General features: G+C 39.2%; 2 protein-coding genes and 2 long non-coding RNA genes across 5 annotated transcripts; 3 read left to right on the top strand and 1 right to left on the bottom strand.

The window, feature by feature from the left end:
• Nucleotides 1-1,078: 1,078 nt before the first annotated feature.
• LOC146523535 (uncharacterized) lies at nucleotides 1,079-6,643 on the bottom strand. Its single transcript, XR_014872446.1, has 2 exons — nucleotides 6,535-6,643; nucleotides 1,079-6,469 (listed from the first exon to the last, which is right to left on the bottom strand). It is a non-coding gene; the product is annotated as an uncharacterized LOC146523535 (long non-coding RNA).
• On the top strand, nucleotides 3,471-5,361 carry LOC146523536 (uncharacterized). The gene is made up of 7 exons (XM_085151713.1): nucleotides 3,471-3,538; nucleotides 3,621-3,686; nucleotides 3,836-3,924; nucleotides 4,044-4,155; nucleotides 4,246-4,354; nucleotides 4,441-4,511; nucleotides 5,024-5,361. Exons 2-7 carry the CDS (start codon nucleotides 3,621-3,623, stop codon nucleotides 5,114-5,116), a joined length of 540 nt encoding a protein of 179 aa, XP_085007839.1. The 5' UTR covers nucleotides 3,471-3,538; the 3' UTR covers nucleotides 5,117-5,361.
• A 236-nt stretch (nucleotides 6,644-6,879) lies between the features above and the next one.
• LOC146523534 (beta-1,4 N-acetylgalactosaminyltransferase 2-like) lies at nucleotides 6,880-10,552 on the top strand. 2 transcript variants are annotated; one of them, XM_085151680.1, is made up of 5 exons: nucleotides 6,880-8,426; nucleotides 8,698-8,735; nucleotides 9,683-9,749; nucleotides 10,077-10,190; nucleotides 10,278-10,552. In XM_085151680.1, the coding sequence occupies exons 1-5, from the start codon at nucleotides 8,141-8,143 to the stop codon at nucleotides 10,394-10,396; spliced, it is 624 nt and encodes a 207-aa protein (XP_085007806.1). In that variant the 5' UTR covers nucleotides 6,880-8,140; the 3' UTR covers nucleotides 10,397-10,552. The 2 variants fall into 2 exon arrangements, with proteins under 2 accessions (XP_085007806.1, XP_085007814.1); XM_085151688.1 differs by having other exon boundaries at nucleotides 8,312-8,735.
• Nucleotides 10,553-13,857: 3,305 nt separating this feature from the next.
• LOC146523533 (uncharacterized) lies at nucleotides 13,858-22,716 on the top strand. Its single transcript, XR_014872452.1, has 2 exons — nucleotides 13,858-15,652; nucleotides 15,775-22,716. It is a non-coding gene; the product is annotated as an uncharacterized LOC146523533 (long non-coding RNA).
• Nucleotides 22,717-22,753: the final 37 nt, after the last annotated feature.

The raw sequence follows: 22,753 nt of genomic DNA, 5'->3' as shown, positions 1-22,753 counted from the left end.
AGACGGCATGCAGGTGTTCTGGGAATTTCTCCTACCCCGCAAACCGTCCTACCCGTTGTTCCTGAGCATGTGCGCGCATGCGCACAACACAAAAAGGCAAGCTAAGCGCATCCGGCTGTGATTTCAAGCTACCCCGTTGTCATATTTGCAGGAGAATAGGTAAGTAGTAAGCATTAGTACTTTTTATTGACGTTGATACTTGATTTTTTTAAGCCTTTGTGATTGTTTGTCAATATTAAAGTGAAGTCGCTATCTGCTTTCTGCACAACTGTCGAATTTGCAGCTTCGGTGAAGTCTGCTGTCAAGTTACTGGACACGTGGTATTTGCACAACACTTTTGAGTCCGCAGCTTCGGTGTTTTAAGGCTGTTTCGGTAATGTCGTTATTTAATAAGTTAAATTATTTGCATTGTTAACTGCACATATTGAAGCTCATATGAAAATGTTTGCTTACATTCGTAGATATGAAGAAGAAGTGGGAAGAGATTTACGCGTTCATTTCTGCGGGCTCCTACCCTTCAGGATATGACAAGGCTCAGAGGCAAAACCTCAGAAGATATGCCTCAAAATTCAAACAAAAGGGTCAGTAATTTATTGTTAATACTAACAACTCATATATGTGGTTAAATTAATTTCTAAATATATATTGTTTTACTGCAGATGGAGAACTCTTTGTTGGAACAAGAAGAGTAGTAAAAACCATGGATGATGCCAGGAAGATATTTCATGAGTTTTATTCATCTCCAATTGGAGGACACACTGGCACACACAAAACGCTAAATGCAGTGTGTTCCAGATTTTACTGGTTTGGTATGACAGTTGACATTAAAACATGGGTATGTATTAACTGTTTGTACTGTTGTTAAATAGCGTTTAAAATAAGCTAAGATAATTTTTTTGATATCAGTTAAAAGATAAACTGTACACTTGCAAAATATAAATAAATATGGTTAATTAGTCATATTACAGTAATAACCTGTAGGCTTGGCAGAGATTTGAAGATGCACACAAAGTATTGTTGCTAAATTGTTTGTTCGTTAGAGAATATGTCATTAAGTGTTTTGTTTTTTTTTTTTACAAATGAGAATGTTGAACATTTACGTGAACTCCATAAATATTTTTACCTTAAAGATTCTGGAATGTGACCAATGTCAAAAAGTTGGGAAACCACTGACTGCTGTGCAACCGTTGCAGTGTATTCAGGTAAATATTATGCCCCGTTTACCCATCAAACTATGCTTGTAGCTCATATTCATAAAGGCAGGAGGGTTTGCCAACTAATTTTAACCATCAATGTTAATGTGTACATTATACAAATTGTTATTCAAATTATTAATTTGTCCTTGATAGGTGTCTGAAGTGTGGGAACTTATTGGTATAGATCTTACTGGACCTCTTCCTAAAACTTCAAGCGGCTTCCAGTATATACTTACTGCAACTGACTACTTTTCAAAATGGGTCGAAGCTTTCCCATTAAAAACAAAATCTGCATCTGAGGTAGCCCAGCACTTGTGCTCCATTATATATAGACATGGCTGCCCCAAAAGGATTTTGTCAGACCAAGGCAGAGAGTTTGTGAATGAAGTAAGTGTTAAATAATTTTCAGTTACGTTTTTTAACTTTACTTCACTGGGGTCAAAGATTTTTTCTTGTGTGCTTGTATAAGAAGTATAAGAACCTTGTCCTTATCTGTTGAAGCTCAACTCTGATCTTTGCAAGTTATTGCAAATTGAAAGAAGTGTCACAGCAGCATACCATCCACAGACCAATGGTCTAGATGAAAAGACCAATGACAACATAAAAAGGTATGCCTAATTTTTATCTATCAGTTTTTAATAACATTACTTATGTTATTCAAACTTAATTGTTACTTAATAATTTATTAATTTCTTTACTTCTAATTAAACTTTCATTACTGTCTTTAGTCTTTACATATTTCTATGCCTGCATTTAGAGCCCTCCGAAAAATGGTGAATGACCAGCAGAATAACTGGGATCTGTATCTAGATCCCACCCTGTTTTCACTGCGGTCAAAAGTACACACCACAACAAAATACACACCTTTTTTTCTGATGTATGGAAGAGAGGCAGTATTTCCATCAGAAGTGCCTGCTCAAGTGCCGATGAGTGTTTGTCAAATTCTATGTTAGAACTAAGAATTGAAACCATTTAAGAAAAAAACCCAGTAATGTCTTTATGAATATGATATCATCTTGTTTTAATTGCTAATATCTACAAAATTTTAGATTTCCAACATCATTCTGCCAGACGACAAAAGGTACAGTGACTATGTACAGTCTGAAAGTGAAGCACAACATGCAGTTAATGAAACTGCACAAGAAAACATTGCGAAGTCACAAGACAAGCAAAAGGTTGCATACGCCAAGCGGGCCCTGAAAAAGTACAAAAATGTTGTGTACAATGTAGGGGATCAAATTCTGCTTCTAAATATGAGGAAACGTGGGCGAAAAGGAGGAAGACTTGAACCGGATTTTTCAGGTCCCTACACAATTGATGACTTCAGTGGAAAATGTGTTTAGACTGAAAAACGCTGAGGGAAATACTTTAAAAAGTCTATACAGTATTGACCACATTAAACCCTATAGAAGAAGCCACCCTGTCCAAGTCTCAACTCCAACTGAACCTGTTGAGAGTAGCCCATCTTCTGAGATGTGGCCTTGCAGTCCTCAGCATCATTATGAAGCGCTGCAAAATAACAGATCCTCTGTCATTCAGTTTGCGCCAAAAATAGCTCAGGTAAAATCAATCCAAGCACCAGAAGAGCTTGTACCAGTGACCCCCCAGAAACCCAGCACGTAAGAAAAAGGTGGCATAGCTAAAAATCTCATTCTGACCGGTTGGTCAATTGTTGCCAGTTTGGCTAGTCGAATGGATAGAATGTTTTATTTTTTTCTCCCCTCTTGCTAATTTTGACCTGTTGGTCCAATTTTGGCTAATTTCTGATTTACATAAAGCCACTCCCCTCTGGCATGTTTATTTTGTTGGCCCGTTGGGCCTTGTCTGCTTGTGGCCCATTGGGCCTTGTCTGCTTGTGGCCCGTTGGGCCTTGTCTGCTTGTGGCCCGTTGGCCATTGACCGTGATTTTCAAATGGCAACTGTTATTACTAAAGAAACTTATCATATTTTGTTTTTTAGTGAAGTGGCTTTGGGCTGCAAAAGACACCGGGCGTGTGGAGGCAGTTGTTGGGCCATACAAATTGTATGACTCTTCTTTTCGCACACTGGAGGACAGTGGGTGGCTTTCTGATGAGGTAAGTGAAGTAATCATTTTTGGTCCTAGTGGTGGTCTGTAAAAATAATCTTTTAATCCAAACAGGTCATTGATGCATACCTGCACTGCCTCATTAGGAAACAAAAGGCAAGTAAGAACGTATGCCGGTTATTTCACAAAAGTATTTTATACAATTTTGTAATCTTTTAAAAAATAAAAATCTTGCATTTTTCAGAAACCTGTGTATCAGTTGTCTTGCGTTGTTGCAACCTCTCTGTTTTCTGGGAAGTTTAAATGTGTCAGCAAGGTAATGTAGATGTTATATTGGTTATATAGTGTATGTTATGTAAATAAATCTAAACCTTTATAAACTTAAAAATATTCCACAGATGTTGTTTCCGGGTGAGGACATTTGGTTGTGCCCACTGAACTCTGGTGCACACTGGATCCTTGTGGTACATGTTCACACCTCATGTGTTTTTTCTCTTTTTGCTTTACTGTTCTTTTTAGCAGCATATTCTTATTTTGAAAATGCTTACAATTGATTATGTTTACTTAAGTGAGTGTAATACACATATTCTACTAAATACAATTTTTATTTTAGGTTGTCAAAATCTCCTCACAATCTGTACTGCTGTTAGACCCTCTTGGAAATGAAGGTTGTTATGAAAGGAAAGTTATGCGTAACTGGAGGTATTCATCATTCATTAATTATCTGTTTTGGGTTGTTTGGTTTGTGAGGGGTTTTTTTTTTCTTTTTATTTAGAGCTAAATGCTGGCTACATTTTAAAAACTTGTTTTATTTTTATTAGGAATTTTCTGAAGATGAAAGGAAAGGAAGAGTCCCGAGTGGATTGGAAAATGGAGACTCTGCCACACAACAAGCAGATGGACTCCAGCAGTTGTGGAGTTTTAGTGTTGAAGGTATTTAATAAGCAATTGTATTTAATTGTATTTATTGTATTTAACTAGAATTAAGTTAATCAATTGCAATTACTGTAACATGTTTTACAGTTTGCCGAACACTACCTTCTGAGTGGAGAGGTTACTAGGGTGCTGTCCACTCCAGAAGCCATTGGGCTGCACCGCACTGAAATTGCTTGCGAACTGCTAGAACATCAAAGTAAGTAGAGTCATGTGCTTTTGTATTGCAATAGCACTTTCAGTTTTGTTTAAAAACTGTTAGGTTGAACGCCAGTGTGTTTCTAGGTAATGCTGATGACTACTGTGTGGTTTGTTCCATGCTGGAAGCCGATCCTGAGTCCAGTATGATTGAAATGGTAAAACAAATAAACCACAAATGCAATATACAGTAGCTTGCAATAGTATTCGGCCCCCTTGAACTTTTCCACATTTTGTCACATTACAGCCACAAACACAAATCAATTTTAATTGGAATTCCACATGAAAGACTAATACAAAGTGGTGTACACGTGAGAAGTGGAAAAACAATCATACATGATTCCAAACAATTTTTACAAATGAATAACTGAAAAGTGGGGTGTGCGTAATTATTCAGCCCCCTGAGTCAATACTTTATAGAACCACCTTTATCTGCAATTACAGCTGCCAGTCTTTTAGGGTATGTTTCTACCAGCTAGAGACTGGTAGAGACATTGGTCTTTCACGTGGAATTCCAATAAAATTGATTCACGTTTGTGAATGCAATCTGACAAAATGTGGAAAAGTTCACGGGGGCCGAATACTTTTGGAAGCCACTGTAGTAATTATTTTCTCATCAAATTCATAATGTTGGTTTACACACTTACACCCCCCCGTTCTCCCTCTTCAGGTGCAGTGCGAGTTTTGTTCCAGATGGGCACATTTTGGATGTGCTCATTATGACAGCAGCCTGGTGAACTACCTGTGCGACAAATGTGCATAATTTGTACACTGTTTCTTTTTCAGTTCTTTCTCCCTGTGTTCTGTTGGATCTATAAATGTCAAATATATGTATCTGTAAATATATTCAGTAAATATATACTGTAACTATAATGGAGTGAGTTCATTGTCAAAGTTTATATAGTCAGGTGTTCCAATCACTTCAATGGTGACAGCTGTATAACTTAAGCACCTTGGCATGCTGACTGCTTCTACAAACAAGTGCCAAACCATGCTACCTTTGTTATTCTAAACTAGAAGCATAGTCTGACGGGAAGAATTACGTGCCAAAACATGCTACCTTTGTTATTCTAAACTAGAAGCATAGTCTGACGGGAAGAATTACGTGCCAAAACATGCTACCTTTGTTATTCTAAACTAGAAGCATAGTCTGACGGGAAGAATTACGTGCCAAAACATGCTACCTTTGTTATTATAAACTAGAAGCATAGTGTGACGGGAAGAATTACGTGCCAAAACATGCTACCTTTGTTATTCTAAACTAGAAGCATAGTCTGACGGGAAGAATTACGTGCCAAAACATGCTACCTTTGTTATTCTAAACTAGAAGCATAGTGTGACGGGAAGAATTACGTGCCAAAACATGCTACCTTTGTTATTCTAAACTAGAAGCATAGTGTGACGGGAAGAATTACGTGCCAAAACATGCTACCTTTGTTATTCTAAACTAGAAGCATAGTGTGACGGGAAGAATTACGTGCCAAAACATGCTACCTTTGTTATTATAAACTAGAAGCATAGTGTGACGGGAAGAATTACGTGCCAAAACATGCTACCTTTGTTATTATAAACTAGAAGCATAGTGTGACGGGAAGAATTACGTGCCAAAACATGCTACCTTTGTTAATAAGCGCAAGAAGCATAATTCTGACGGGAAAAATTACGTGCCAAAACATGCTACCTTTGTTATTATAAACTAGAAGCATAGTGTGACAGGGAAGAATTACGTGCCAAAACATGCTACCTTTGTTATTATAAACTAGAAGCATAGTGTGACGGGAAGAATTACGTGCCAAAACATGCTACCTTTGTTAATAAGCGCAAGAAGCATAGTCTGACAGGAGGAATTACGTGCCAAAACATGCTACCTTTGTTATTATAAACTAGAAGCATAGTCTGACAGGAGGAATTACGTGCCAAAACATGCTACCTTTGTTATTCTAAACTAGAAGCATAGTCTGACGGGAAGAATTACGTGCCAAAACATGCTACCTTTGTTATTATAAACTAGAAGCATAGTCTGACGGGAAGAATTACGTGCCAAAACATGCTACCTTTGTTATTATAAACTAGAAGCATAGTGTGACGGGAAGAATTACGTGCCAAAACATGCTACCTTTGTTAATAAGAGCAAGAAGCATAATTCTGACGGGAAAAATTACGTGCCATGCTACATGCTACCTTTGTGAATGTGACCTACAAGCACACTTTAATGGGTAAAAAGAAGTGTCAAACCGTACTGGCTTTATGAATATCAGCTACAAACATACTCTGATGGGCAAAGTTAAGTGGCAAACCGTCATACCTACTTAAATTAGTGCTGGAATTATTGTTTGGCAGCAGAAATGTGCATAAATTATGTACAGTAGGACATTTTGCCAAAGTAGGGCAGTTTGTCATATGGCAGCGTAAAAATATCCTACTGGTAGGACGTTTTGCCAAAGTAGGACTGTTTGTCAGAGGACACCGTAAAATTATCCTACGGGTAGGACGTTTTGCCAAAGTAGGATGGTTTGTCAGAACACCGGCGCCATCTTGACCAGGCTTAAGGCAGCAGGCTAACACGTATAAAAAACAAAAACAAACAAACAAATTAACCGATGCATACAGCTACAGAAATGGAAGAATCAGAAGAAAGTAAGTTGCTAGGACTGATCGGAGGCAAATTTCATTTCAAAAGACTACCCGACGGAAGCCTCGAAAAAAAGCTTGGTTTTGTGCAAACTGTGCAAAAAGGAGTTGGCATACCACCGAAGCACTTCAACCTTACGCCGCCATCTAAATGCAAGGCAGTGAGCACAGAAACTGTGGGAGCTGTTGGCGCTAGCACTTCGAGTACCAACAAAAGGTGTCAACAGCCCAAACATGATGAAATTACTGTTTTAAGGACCAAAAGTAGTAAGTCAACACAGGACAAACTTACAAATTCTCTAGCAAAATGGATTGCTCGGGACTGTAGACTACTATCAGTGGTAGGGGGTTGGAAAATGTGCTACAGATTTAGATGAGGAAGCCCTGTGTAAAAGGGCCCTGAGTTTGTGCAGAGCAAAAGCCACCATCAGTGAGACAGACTTCCCGCTACAGTGGTGGTCCAGTTGATCAGTGAACCACCCACAGCTGTCTGTCCTGTCCTACAAGTATTTGATTAGTCCTGCCACTTCTGTCCCATGTGAGAGACTGTTCTCACCTGCAGGTCACACAGTAGCAAAAAAGAGATCTGTGAACAGGCTAGTAACTGAGTAACTGGCTGCAAGAGACAGACAGTAAATAAGAAGGGAGGTAATGTGCATCCATTGTTTTTTTGTTTGTTTTGTTTTTACTAAAATGTTTAATAATCACACTGTTTTAGCCAAATGTACAGAATAATGTTGGCTCAGAGTTTAAAGGTGAAACTGTTCAAATAACCTTTTATGTTTCTGCCTTATTTTCTTTTAGGATGAAAAACTGCACTTAAATATTTATTACTATTATTTAAAGACGAATATTTTGAAAATTTACTTAAAGTACATTAATCCTAACAATAGAAAGATACCCTGGGTATGTTGATCTCACGTTGTAGTATAGGGCCCAGAAATGTATGACGTTGACACACAGAATAGAGGTCTAGTCACACCAGCTCTTAAAAAGTGAGAAATGTTGATCAGATATTGATGACGGGGCAGGGCAAAGCACCAGCAGTTGGGGCAGAACCACATCTAATATTACTAAATCTCAAAAGCTAAAAAAAAACAAAACTCAAGAGGTGTTTAACTATTTTCATTTTTTTTAGCCACACTGAAATGATTCCATGTTTGTTGAAAACATGATTACATGCTTTATTTCCCATATGGATAAATGTATTGCTTATCCAATAATGCCACTACTTAGATTGACCTTTGGCCTCATAGTACTTATTTGTTGCTTTGTGGTCATTATACTTGATCAGTCAAAATGGTCTGTGTTGCATACACCTCATTTCTTCCACAGGACAACTTCTGTACTGTCCAAGCTGCTGTTTGCTTTGCCCAACTCTCCTCTGCAGTATCCAATCCAAAGTTACACAGTAAAGCCCTTGTCCTCCTCTGTCATACCAGGTGAGACATGAAGAAATACATAGGTAATGAGTAATAAAAGAGATCCTGCCAAATAAGGCACTGCAGCATGTCATATATTATCAAACACAATTTCAGGGTAGCGCTACCATGGTTACAGACAGGAAGGTGGATCTCGGTTTTCACATGTTCAGTCACTTCCTTGATCATTTGCCTTTTTAAATTTTCTTTGTTATAAGGTCAATATAACCACTGACGTATCTATTTCTTTCCATCATGGGATGCTGTCACAGTGTGGTCATTTTAATTTTAGGTTTACAGCTGCATGCAGGAAAAAGAAGCAGCTACAAGGTTAGTGTCATAAAACAGTTCAGCTTGATAGGCAAATCTCAACAAACTGTTAGAATAGTAGAGGTGCAAGATGGGTATCAAATATTTCTCCAAAGGTAGGTCTGTATGTTTCATTTAAAAAACAGTGAACTTCAAGGCTGCCACTGTAGTATTTCTGCTTGGTAAAACTTTAAATTTCCTCATAGTAATTGTGATGACCTTAGAAGCTCTTGGTAACTTTCATTTTAATACTATTATCATAGAGATTTAAAGAAACAAAGATGTTGAATTTGCATTCTTTATGTTGTAGGAATAATTCTTTGTCATTTGCAAATGAAGCCATTTTGGTGTTGAGTTTGAGTTGAAGACAGAAACCCCACCGTAAGCAAAATTGTCAGGCCCTAGATACTTTGCTGAAGATGAGTTTGATATTTAAAGCCAGAGTGTTAGTAATATGAATTTTATAATTTGCTAAATGATTATTAAACCAAAGCTATTTCTCAAATAATATAATTACTATAATGTATAAAGTCTAACTCAGGACCTATCCAGTTGCCCCTCCAGTGCTTTTCTTCATTCATTCTCACTTGAAGTCACTTATTTACATTACCGTAATAACTTTTTTTGGTCTCTGGTTGTCATGTGCTTCCCATGTGGATGGCCCCTAAGCTCTCTTTAGCATTTTGCTAGCTGCATACATAAAGCCCTGCAGTAACATCAGGCCAGGACACTGAGTCTGGTTTTGTGGTTGTGGTCTGGGGCCAGCTTTCAAATATAAGATAATACATCTAAATCAAATACCACAAGAAATTAGGTAAATTAAAAATGAAAACAATTTTCTGTGATTGTATGTAAATTTATATCCAGCGTTTACTGTCACTGTGATTAAAATGAATGATGTCACAGATGTCTGTGTAAGTATGAATACTTGGAGTACTTTTTAGTTTATTCAGATTTTTCTATTCTAGGTGGTCTTAAAAGTCTCTAAAGGGATCCTGACCACAGATATTCCACCAGCAGAGGTCACAGTCGAAGGTGAGATTCCAGTTTATATACAAATTGGTGACAAAAAAAGCTAGAACTCCTATACTAAACAAATCTGTTATTTTGTGGAGGTTAATTTGTTGGCTTGATTTGTGTCTAATATATCCTTTAAAAGGGTGGGTCACTGCAAATCAGGAACAAATATGTTCTGAGTCATTAACTTTATTCTATGGCAGAACATTTATGTCCTGAAAGTATGAATAGGGCATGGAGGGGTCACTGCATGATATGATGGGTTTGATATGTTATGACATTCACAATCAAACTTCAATCTAAAGAAGACACTGGAATGAAATGTTGTGAAATTGTAATTCACAGGTTCTGGTGAGAAAGAATTGATAATCAAGTCCGGGAGCCTGGAGCTGCTCAATGACGTGCTGGTCAAAGTGTCCTATACTAGCACAGTCTACCATATCAACACTGGAGACCTTGGTCTGCATTGTCTGGGAACTCAGTCTTGTCTTTTAAGCCCAAATCTTTTTAGTGTACAATAAGTATTTTTTCTTTTTCTTTTTTTAGTAACTTTCCAGTTTGAAAACCATGAAGCTGTGTTCGCTATTGCCATCAAGCAGCCTCATGTACCAGTCCTGTATGACATGGGGACAGGTAGGAATCTACTTTTTAAACAAGGGTATTAAAAGAGAGAGAGAGAGAGAGAGAGAGAGAGAGAGTGAGAAATGCAGGAAAACCATGAATTTTATGAAGGTTCTTTCACAGTATATGCCAATCCAATTATTTCTTTGGTTTTATTTTGTATCTTACTACTAGTTAGTGGGAATAGTGTGTTGTTAAAATATAAAGTATCCATCCATTCATTCATTCATTCGCTTCCGCTTATCCTTTTCAGGGTCGCGGGGGGCGCTGGAGCCTATCCCAGCTTCATAGAGCGAGAGGCAGGGTACACCCTGGACAGGTCGCCAGTCTGTCGCAGGGCTAACACACAGGGACAGACAACCATTCACACTCACATTCATTCGCACATTCACACCTAGTGACAATTTGGATTATCCAATTAACCTATCCCCACAAGCTGCATGTCTTTGGACGGTGGGAGGAAGCCGGAGTACCCGGAGGGAACCCGCGCAAACACGTGGGAGAACATGCAAACTCCACACAGAAAGACCCCGGCCTGATGTTGGAATTGAACTCAGGACCTTCTTGCTGTGCGGCAACAGTGCTAACCACCGTGCCACCGTGCTGCCACTTAAAATATTAAGTATTCTAAGTTAAATTCCCCTTCACAATTTGTTTTTGTTCCTTGTGGATTATTAAATCTATAACTCCTTTGGCTGAGTGCTTAGAAACCAGATGCGAAAAATAATGTGTTGTACAATCTCACCAGGTCTAACCTGGGGTCTGCTCTCAGTCTCCATCCATCCTTCCCATCCCAAAGCAGCGCCGGGTCATGGGGGCAGCAGCCTAAGCAGTGAACCCCAGACCTCCCTCTCCCTGGTCACATCCTCTAGCTTGCTAAGGGAGCGGCTAGCCACCCTTAGTAAGCTCATTTCTGTCGCTTGGATCTGCTATCTCGTTCTTTCAGTTGCTACACATAGCTTGCGATCATAGGTGAGGTTAGGGATGAAGATCGACCCTAAATTGAAAGCTTCACTTTTACACTCAGCTCTCTCTTCACCACAACGGACTGCTACAGTGTCTGCCTCACTGCAGCCACAGCACCAATCCGTCTGTCGAAGATCCGAGACACTTAAAGTCCTCTACTTGGGGCAGGAACTTGTCCCTGACCCGGGGTGGGCACTCCACTCTGTTCCGGCTGAGGATCATGGCCTCAAGATTTGGAGGTGCTGATTCCCATTTCCACTGCTTCAAACTCGACCACAAACCACTCCAACGCGAGCTGGAGACCATCAACCAATGAAGCCAACAGAACCACATCATCTGCGAAAAGCAGAGATGAAAGCAGAGCAAAAGCCCTCCAACTCTTAGCTACGCCTAGAAATTCTGTCCATAAAAATTATGAACGGAATAAAGGGTGCAGCCCTGGCGGAGCCCATCATCCACCAGGAACGAGTCCGACTATGTGGACCAGGTTCTTGAAATGGCTCTATAGAAATTGAATGGCCCTGTAGCAATGGGCACGGCAACCCATACTCCTGAAACACTTTCCACAGGCCACACCGAGGGACACGGTTGAATACTTTCTCCAGGTCCGCAAACTCCCATGCATCCTCAAGTCTCCTTGAGAGGGTAAAGAGCTTGTCCAGTGTCCCACAACTAGGACGAGAACCCCATTGTTACTCCTGTATCTGAGGTTCGACTAACAGACAGACTCTCTTTTCCAGCACCCTGGCACAGACTTTCCCAGGAAGGCTGAAGAGGGTGATCCCCTTATATTTGAAAAACACCCTACTTAAAGATGGGAACCACCACCCCAGTCTGCCAATCCAGAGGTACTGCCCCTGAACTCCACGCACCATTGCCAAGACAGCCCTACAACATTCTGAGCTTTCAGCAACTCAGGACGAACCTCATCCACCCCAGTGACCCTGCCACCAAGGACCTGTTTAACTGCCTTAGTGAACGCGCCCCCTGAAATAGGTGAGTCCTCTCCCTCATCCCTAGACTCTGCTTCCTTCACGGTGCCAGTGAGATTAAGCTGGTCCTCGAAGTATTCCTTCCGAAGTATTCTTTCCACTGCCCGACAATGTTCTCAAACGAAGTCAGCAGCGCTCCATCCGCACTATACACAGTGCAGGTAGAGCACTGCCTTCCCCTCCTGAGTAGGTTTGCCAGAATCTCTTCAAGGTAGTCCGAAAGTCTTTTTCCATGGCTGCTCTGAACTGCTCTCACACTCAAGTTTTTTGCTTCACCCACTGCTCAAGCTGCGTTCCGCTTGGCCTTTCAGGTGCCTCTGGAGTCCCACAGGCTAACCAAGCCCGACACAACTTCAGCCTGGTGGCTCCCTTCACCTCTGGTGTCCACCATTTGGTTCGGGGGTTACAACAACAACAGGCAACAACGACCTTGCTGCAGCACTTCAGTGTAGCGGCTTCAGCAATGAAAAGTTTGCTGTTCAATTTGCACAGTTTGCACAAAACTCATTCTACTCTGTAGCAGATGATCTGTCTTATTTTCTTGAAACATTTCTTTGCTTCTGTCTGTCAGATATCAGCTCTCAAGTTACCATCGCCACAAAGACCTTCCTGTGGTACGAACAGCTGAAGGTCTTGTTGGACAGTATCCGAAAATTCTATAGCACCATAAAAGTTATTGTTGCAGATGACAACTTTGAACCAGAGCACATTACCGGAGAAAACATCCAACATTACATCATGCCTCCAGCACAGGTATGCATAGACATTTAGAATGTAAGATTGTGTTTTTTGTGGGTTTTTTTATTCATACTGAGTTTTATCAGACATCTTGGACAGAGCAGTATAATTATTGAAGGATTTATTAAAATAGTAAAATATAGGATTTTATGCTTTTTTCTTTTCTAGAATTAGACTTTAAATCACTCATCCCCTAAATATAAGAAGAGTGGAGAGGAAATGCTCAGTGCTCAGTGCATCGCATGAAATCATCCAGTAGTCTGAGGGTAGTCAAGTGTGCCTTCATCCAGCCCTACGTGTAAGCTTTTAGAAGAAAAAGTTTGCAGCTTTTAAGATTAGACTCCAGTGTTTTGGATTAGTGATTTTAGGAACTTTCAGAACAATCTGATAATACTGAATTACAATAGTCCAGTCTAGAAGTAATGAATGTCACAAGTGACTACTTACACCTCAGAGGGTAAAGGACCATTAAAACAGACTGTAAAATATGTTTTCATCCTCAGGGCTGGTTTGCAGGCAGAAATCTGGCTGTTTCCCAGGTAACCACCAAGTACTTCCTGTGGGTGGATGATGACTTTTTGTTTACAGAGAAGACAAAGATAGAGAAGCTTGTGGAGATGATGTGGTGATTCTCACCACATCCTGAACTGGATGTGGTGAGAATGAAATAGCTCATGTTATCTGATTATGTTTTCTTCTTTAAATAGAACACTAACTGATCTATGTACATAATATATATATATATATATATATATATATATATATATATATATATATATATATATATATATATATATATATATATACATTTCTGTTAACAGTTGTAAGCACCCCCCCAATTTGTTGATCATTTTCATCACTAATGTGATCTAGATTCCTGCTACACTAAATTAACTGCAGAATTCTGTGTTTTTGTCTGATTTTTTTTCTTCTTTAGCTAAATCAGATGTTTGCATTCTAAGTGTGACCTAATATGCCCATTCCACCATCACCACCAAGGCTCATTCCCTTTTGATAAGACTGATCATAAACCTTGCACTTTTACGGTAACAGGAATAACCTTTTGTACAGCATGTAGCATAAAAGCCACAGTCACATGTATTATATTGTAAACAGTGAGCAGGAGGAAGTGGTTGAGAGGTTTAGGTTGTGTTTCAAATATCAGTTGTAAACTGAAGCTGTCATTAAACTTGGAGTTTGTGTTGGACTACAACCCAACTGATCAGCATTATTTGACTATTCCAAAAAGAAAAACAAGTTAGAATAAAGGACTGTTTTTTAAGCTGCATCAAAGTGCAATTTAGCAAGCCAATAAAGTGGCCAATCAGATTTTTTTTTCTTGTTATTCAGAGTTACAACCAATAACAAGCAAAAGTTAGACACAGTTAGGACCAAGCTTAGCTGAAGACCATTTTATTAAGTCAACTACAGTACAAAAGGTTAGCCACCTCATAAACTAGTTTGCGATAAAGACTTGGTTTTGATTTAAAAAAAGAAAAAAAGAAAAAGAAGTCACAATTATCTGTTCGGCGTTCATGGCCAGTGTTGGCCAAGTTACTTGAAAATAGTAATTAGTTACTCCTAATTACTACTCCAAGAAAGTAATCCCATTACTTTACTGATTACTATTTTCAAAAGTAATTAGTTACTTAGTTAGTTTTTAAAAGCGTGATACACAACCTGAATATAAAGCAATAGACCTTTCAGCCCAATTCTCTTTTTTCTGCACAATCCATCATATTTTAATCTTTTCATCTCTAATCTCTTTAATATTACAAGTAAAACACAGCAGAAAATAAATAAAATCAAAGACTCAGCAGCACTGAGTCCTGTCGCTCTTAAATCTATTTTAACCTGTTTAGCAGGAGTTTGAGGGTTTGCCCGTTGTCACAGCAGTCATGTCAGTGGGGTGGTCCGGGGATTTCTCTGTGAATGTCACATTCCTGTGGCAGCGTGCTCAGTGTTTGCTCAGATTTGAAGTTACATTTTTCTCTGTAGAAAGAACTTTTCTTCCCACGCAGAGTAACAGCGGACGCTAATGGTTTTGTCACTTTTTACAGAATCAAACTCAAAGTAATGTCAGTACTTCCACACTTTAAACGCTGCATCGTCGTACTCTCTCCCGCACTCCATATTGTTCATTGTTAATCTGCACACGTCTGTTGCTTCCACGGACATGCACGCTCTTACGTCATTGTCATGAGACACTCTCACAAACAAAATCAAAGTTTAGTAACGCAATAACGTGTTAATTACTTTTTTTGCAATAGTAATCCCTTACTTTACTCATTACTTGAAAAAAAGTAAACATGTTACTGCCCATCTCTGTTCATGACAATATTTATAGCTCGCTTTTCGGTTTCTCTTCTTTTTAGGTTGGTGGGTCAGTAAAAGAGAATCAGTTTTATTTCTCTCTTATCGATGAAGAAGGAGAAGAAACTGAAGGTGGCTGCTTATACAGGAAGTCTAATAAGAAATTACATTCAATTCCTGGTTACCCACAATGCTTTTTGGCCAGTGGAGTGGTCAACTTCTTCCTGGCCCGTACAGATGCTGTACAGAGGGTGGGTTTTGACCCTAAGCTACAGCGGATAGCACATTCAGGTAGGTCCAGATCTCAGTTTGGTTTAAAAGCGACAAGAAGGGGGGGGGGGGGGCTTCCAGTTTTGCTTAGCTATGATAACAAAATGTTTTATTTTAAAATACTTGTTTTTTTTTTAATCTAGAGTTCTTTATGGATGGCCTGGGCTATTTACTTGTTGCCACTTGTGGTGATGTATCCATTGACCATCAACATGTAGCCAGAAGTGCTCGTTATCGCAAGTTCAGAAATCCTAGAAAGAATGACTCAGAATTCAAATTGCAGCTTCATTTCTTCAAAAACCACCTTAAGTGCATCAAATATGGATAGAAGACCTTAAGAGAACATCAGTGAACTGGTTGTAGTTATATACTGCACTTTATTTTACTCAGAGCAATGTTTTCATAGATATTGCTTTGCCTGTAATTGTCAATGTTTCTCATAATCCATTCTACTATACTGTATGCTATAATAAGAAGAATTCAAATTGGATGTTTCCAAATATTCAGAATAAAACCAAATTCAATAAATGTTATGTTGTTGATGAAATAAGGACTTTGAAGTTTGGAAGTCACCATAGCATTTATGCTAGAACAAGTTATTGGTTACTCATTAAGTTATAGTTATAGTGAGTTATAGTTGTTGAGAAGTTATTGTTATAAAGTTACTGGTCACTTTCAGCAACAGGTAAAAACATTACAGAAGAAAATTAGGGGCTATAATTAATTTTCATAAGTTTTTAGTGAAAAATCTGCGCATCTCAACTGTTTTTTGTACAGTAACCTTTACATTAAACTACATAAAACATAAAAAGTTAAATAATATTAAAGCCATGCAAAATGTATTTTCACATTATGAATGTGTTCCAGCTCATAGACCCTCATACTGTGTCTTTGGGGAATCTTACAGTGGAGATAAAATGAAATAAAATGAAGCCCTTTTCATGTGCGCTGAATATACTGCCAGTGAGATTTCTAAATGAAGTTCATGTATCTGTATAATTCTTCAAATAATTGTAACCTCTTCTGAGAAAAACCTCTCTAAGTCCTTGGAAAATTTCACAGTTTTAGAGATTCCAAACTTCTCTTACGCTTTAAGAACATATCCTGTTAGAATTTTTAAAGTGTAAATAAATCTAATAAATAAAACTAATAGCATCTAACTATTTCACACTGTGTACACAGCTGTAGTAACTGTAGTAACTGACACAATGAAATAAGTTATGGTTGGTACACAAGCATCCATTGTTTTAATGATCCACAATAGGCTGACAGGTTTAAAGAGAGAAGGCTTTTGAATTTGTGATGGTGTTCTCTTTCTTCTTTTTCAGTTTTTACATGTGAGACATCACTTGTTGCTAGCAACAGCCAAAGTGCACTTTAGAATTTAAAAAAAAACCAACAATTTAAATGTTTGGTTTTTTTAAAATAATAAGTTAGTCCTCCACACAGAGGCTTAGCCTGGTTTGTATCTTAATTAACTGATAGATTGATACCTCTCCAAAAGTTGATTCTGTTCATCTGGATGTAGCGTATTCTGGGAGAAACGTTTCATCACTCATCCAAGTGACTTCTTCATACGCTATGTCCAGATGAACAGAATCAACTTTTGGAGATTTATTTTCCTAGATGATTGAAAATGCATCAAGATGATAGATTGATAGGCTCATAGAGAACTTATGGACTTGTGTTCTCAGCCCACCATTGAGCTCAAGTCATCATTTTTTGATTTCCTTAATTTCTGAAATATTCTTCCCTGCAGTGCTATAATTGCAATTCCTAATCGCTTGCTTCAGCAAAAGAAACTCTAATAATAGCCTTTAATCAGATTAATATGGTAGTTGTGCTAAAAGCAAAGGGAAATCGAGTTTCTGTTAGCATCACTATAAATGTGTTTTATTGAGGTCAACATTGTTGTGAGGTTGAGATTTTTGCTTTTCCACTGGACCTTTACTAAAACTTTCTGTGACTTGAGTAATGATTGGCTGATGTTACAGCATCGCTTAAATTTAGGACAAAACACATTCAGACTGAATTATATTAAACTTTATGTTCCCTTTGATAACGTAAATACAATTCATGATATTTTCATGTAATATATATATTAGAGTGTATGATCTTCAAGCAAGAAAAGATGTTTATAGTTCATATATTTGGTTTCTCTAAGCTTTTCATGAAGGTTCACACACAGGAAACTGTCATGAAAGCTGTGTGAGGTGAGGCAGGATAGGTCCAAAAAAGGCAGGACTCAAAGGCAGCTTTATTGCAGGAGTCACAGATTGACATAACAAAACCATGAAGGCACTTGGAAATTAAACTGGGAAACACTAAACTGACAGAACACACAGCTGGAAGGATGATGGAGATCGACAGCAGACAGGAGACGACAGAGACAATGTTTACACAAAAGGGAAATCGGGGCAGAGAGGAGGGGAACACGGCTGAAGTCTGACTGACGAGACAGGGGAAGCAGAACTGAACATAATGCACACAGGACAAGAGGATATCACATTCAATTCAATTCAATTCAATTTTATTTATATAGCGCCAAATCACAACAAATGTCGCCTCAAGGCGCTTCATAGATACAGAGAAAAGCCCAACAATCATATGACCCCCTATGAGCAAGCACTTTGGCGACAGTGGGAAGGAAAAACTCCCTTTTAACAGGAAGAAACCTCCGGCAGAACCAGGCTCAGGGAGGGGCGGCCATCTGCTGCGACCGGTTGGGGTGAGAGAAGGAAGACAGGATAAAAGACATGCTGTGGAAGAGAGACAGAGATTAATAACAGATATGATTCAATACAGAGAGGTCTATTAACACATAGTGAGTGAGAAAGGTGACTGGAAAGGAAAAACTCAATGCATCATGGGAATCACCCAGCAGCCTACATCTATTGCAGCATAACTAAGGGAGGATTCAGGGTCACCTGGTCCAGCCCTAACTATATGCTTTAGCAAAAAGGAAAGTTTTAAGCCTAATCTTAAAAGTAGAGATAGTGTCTGTCTCCCGAATCCAAACTGGAAGCTGGTTCCACAGAAGAGGGGCCTGAAAACTGAAGGCTCTCCCTCCCATTCTACTTTTAAATACTCTAGGAACAACAAGTAGGCCTGCAGAGTGGGAGCGAAGTGCTCTAATAGGGTGATATGGTACTACAAGGTCATTAAGATAAGATGGGGCCTGATTATTTAAGACCTTGTATGTGAGGAGCAGGATTTTGAATTCAATTCTGGATTTAACAGGAAGCCAATGAAGGGAAGCCAAAACAGGAGAAATATGCTCTCTCTTTCTAGTCCCTGTCAGTACTCTTGCTGCAGCATTTTGGATTAACTGAAGGCTTTTCAGTGAGTTTTTTGGACATCCTGATAATAATGAATTGCAGTAGTCCAGCCTGGAAGTAATAAATGCATGAACTAGTTTTTCAGCATCACTCTGAGACAGGATATTTCTAATTTTAGAGATGTTGCGCAAATGGAAGAACGCAGTCTTACATATTTGTTTAATATGTGCGTTGAAGGACATATCCTGGTCAAAAATGACTCCAAGGTTCCTCACAGTGTTACTGGAGGCCAAGGTAATGCCATCCAGAGTAAGAATCTGGTTAGATACCATATTTCTAAGCTTTTCAGCGCCGAGTACAATGACCTCAGTTTTATCTGAGTTAAGAAGCAGAAAGTTAGTGGCCATCCAAGTCTTTATGTCTTTAAGACATTCCTGCAGTTTAACTAATTGGTGTGTGTTATCTGGCTTTATGGACAGATAGAGCTGGGTGTCATCTGCATAGCAGTGAAAATGTATGCTATGTCTTCTAATGATGCTGCCTAGGGGAAGCATGTATAATGTAAACAGAATTGGTCCTAGCACTGAACCCTGTGGAACTCCATAATTAACCTCAGTGTGTGAAGAGGACTCTCCATTTACATGCACAAATTGGAGTCTATTAGATAGATATGATACAAACCACTGCAGTGCAATACCTGTAATACCTACAGCATGTTCTAATCGCTCTAACAGGATATTATGGTCAACAGTATCGAATGCTGCACTAAGGTCAAGAAGGACAAGCACAGAGATGAGTCCACTGTCAGAGGCCATAAGAAGATCATTTGTAACCTTCACTAAAGCTGTTTCTGTGCTGTGATGAACTCTGAAACCTGACTGAAACTCTTCAAATAAACCATTCCTCTGCAGATGATCTGTTAGCTGTTTGACAACTACTCTTTCAAGGATTTTTGATATGAAAGGAAGGTTGGAGATTGGCCTATAATTAGCTAAGACTGCTGGGTCTAGAGATGGCTTTTTGAGTAAAGGTTTAACTGCAGCCACCTTGAAGGCCTGTGGTACATAGCCGATTATTAGAGATAGGTTGATCATATATAAGATCGAAGAATTAATCAATGGCAGGACTTCTTTGAGCAGTTTTGTAGGAATGGGGTCTAAAAGACACGTTGATGGTTTGGAGGAAGTAATTATTGAAGTTAACTCAGAAAGATCGATTGGAGAAAAAGAGTCTAACTTAACATCAATGGAACTAAGAGTAGCTGTAGATAATATTACATCTGTGGGATGATTATTGGTAATTTTTTCTCTAATGATAAAAATTTTATTTGTGAAGAAGTTCATGAAGTCATCACTAGTTAACGTTAAAGGGATGGTTGGCTCAAAAGAGCTCTGACTTTTTGTCAGCCTGGCTACAGTGCTGAAGAGAAACCTGGGGTTGTTCTTATTTTCTTCAATCAGTGATGAGTAGTAAGCTGTTCTGGCTTTGCGGAGGGCTTTCTTATAAAGCAACAAACTATTTCTCCAGGCTAAATGATGATCCTCTAAATTTGTGACACGCCATTTCCTCTCCAGATTACGAGTCATCTGCTTTAGGGTACGTGTTTGAGAATTATACCACGGGGTCAGGTACTTCTGATTAGAGGCCTTAGTTTTCACCGGAGCTACAGTATCCAGAGTCGTACGTAGTGAGGAGGTGAAATTATTAACAAGATAATCGACCTCTGTTGGGGTAGCGTTCAGATAGCTGCTCTGCTCTGTGTTGGTACAGGGCATTGACGATGATAACAGTGGCTGGATTATATTCTTAAACTTAGTTACAGCGCTTTCAGAAAGACATCTACTTTGATAAAGTCCACTCTCCACTGCTGCGTAATCAATTATTGTAAATGTAAATGTTATCAAGAAATGATCAGACAGGAGAGGGTTTTCAGGAAACACTGTTAAATGTTCAGTTTCTATGCCATATGTTAAAACAAGATCTAGAGTGTGATTAAAGTGGTGGGTGGGTTCTTTTACATTTTGAGAGAAACCAATTGAGTCTAACAACAGATTAAATGCCATGTTTAGGCTGTCATTTTTAGCATCAACATGGATGTTAAAATCACCCACAATAATTATTTTATCTGAGCTCAGAATTAAATTAGATATAAAGTCTGAGAAATCAGACAGAAACTCTGTGTAAGGCCCAGGTGGACGATAGATGATAACAAGTAAGACTGGTTTCTGAGTTTCACAGCTGGGGTGGACAATGTTAAGCATCAGGCTTTCAAATGAATTAAAAGTCTGTCTTGGTCTTTCATTAATTAATAGACTGGTGTGAAAAATTGATGCCAAACCGCCCCCTCGACCTGTGCTTCGAGATTTCTGGTAGTTAGAATGACTCGGGGGTGTTGATTCATTTAAACTAACATAATCATCCTGCTGCAACCAGGTTTCTGTAAGGCAGAGTAAATCAATTTGTTGATCAATTATTAAGTCATGTACTAACAGAGACTTGGAGGAGAGAGACCTAATATTTAATAATCCACATTTCACTGTTTTACTCTTTGGTTCAGATGTGGATACTGTATTGTTCTTTCTTTGTAAATGTTTAAGTTGTTTGTTGCTGGTTTTTAGTTTGTTTTTTGTCTTTTTGGAAGCAGACACAGTCTCTATGGAGATGGGTTTTTGGCGGGGTAGCAGGAGGAGAGAAGCTGCAGAGAGGCGTGTAAGACTGCAACTCTGCTTCCTGGTCCCAACTCTGGATAGTCATGTTTTGAGGGGTTTAATAAATTTGTCGATATTTCTAGAAATGAGAGCTGCTCCATCCAAAGTGGGATGGATGCCATCTCTCCTAACAAGACCAGGTTTCCTCCAGAAGGTTTGCCAATTATCTATGAAGCCCACATCGTTTCTGGGACACCACTCAGACAGCCAGCAATTTAAGGAGAACAAGCGGCTAAACATGTCACTCCTGGTCTGATTGGGGAGGGGACCCGAGAAAACTACAGAGTCCGACATTGTTTTGGCAAAGTTACACACCGATTCAATATTGATTTTAGTGACCTCCGATTGGCGTAACCGGGTGTCATTACTGCCGACGTGAATTATGATTTTACTGAATTTACGTTTACCCTTAGCCAGCAGTTTTAAATTTCCTTCAATGTCGCCTGCTCTGGCCCCTGGAAGACAATTGACTATGGTTGCCGGTGTCTCTAGCTTCACATGTCTGAGAACAGAATCACCAATTACCAGAGTTTGACCCCCAGCGGGTGTGTCACTGAGTGGGGAAAAACGGTTAGACACATGAACGGGTTGGTGGTATACCTGGGGCTTCTGTTTAGGACTATGCTTCCTCCTCACCGTTACCCAGCCGCCTTCTTTCCGCAGCTGCTTGGGATTTGCCGGGGAACAGCTAGCGGGGCCTACGCTATCTTCGGCTGCACCAGCTACAGGGGCCTGGCTAGCTAAGGGTGAGAGAAGGGTGCAAAGCCGAGTCTCCAGATCAGTAATCCTGGCCTCCAGAGCTGCAAATATGCTACATTTGTTACAGATATCATTACTGCTAAAGGAGGCCGAGGAGTAACTAAACATCTGACACAATGAGCAAGAAAGTGCAGGAGGGACAGGTGAAGTAGCCATGGTGCTAACGGGTCGGCTACGAGCTAAGCTAGCGAAACAGTACAGAGACAGTGAGTGAATACTTTGGCTATAAATTAGGTAGTGAGTACACAGAAAGTGTGCTTCGGATGAAGCACGTGAAGATTATACTGTGAAAAAAAGAGAATGTATTTAAAAGTTGTTAATTAAACTGCTAAGCAAATAAGCTACTCAGAAACACCACTGTGTTTGAGCAGGAACAG

The sequence above is a fragment of the Neolamprologus multifasciatus genome, chromosome 3 (assembly GCF_963576455.1).
Source record: "Neolamprologus multifasciatus chromosome 3, fNeoMul1.2, whole genome shotgun sequence".
Taxonomy (NCBI): Eukaryota; Metazoa; Chordata; class Actinopteri; order Cichliformes; family Cichlidae; genus Neolamprologus; species Neolamprologus multifasciatus.
The sequence above is the reverse complement of the archived record's forward strand: the minus strand, read 5'-3'. Positions and strand labels throughout refer to the sequence as shown.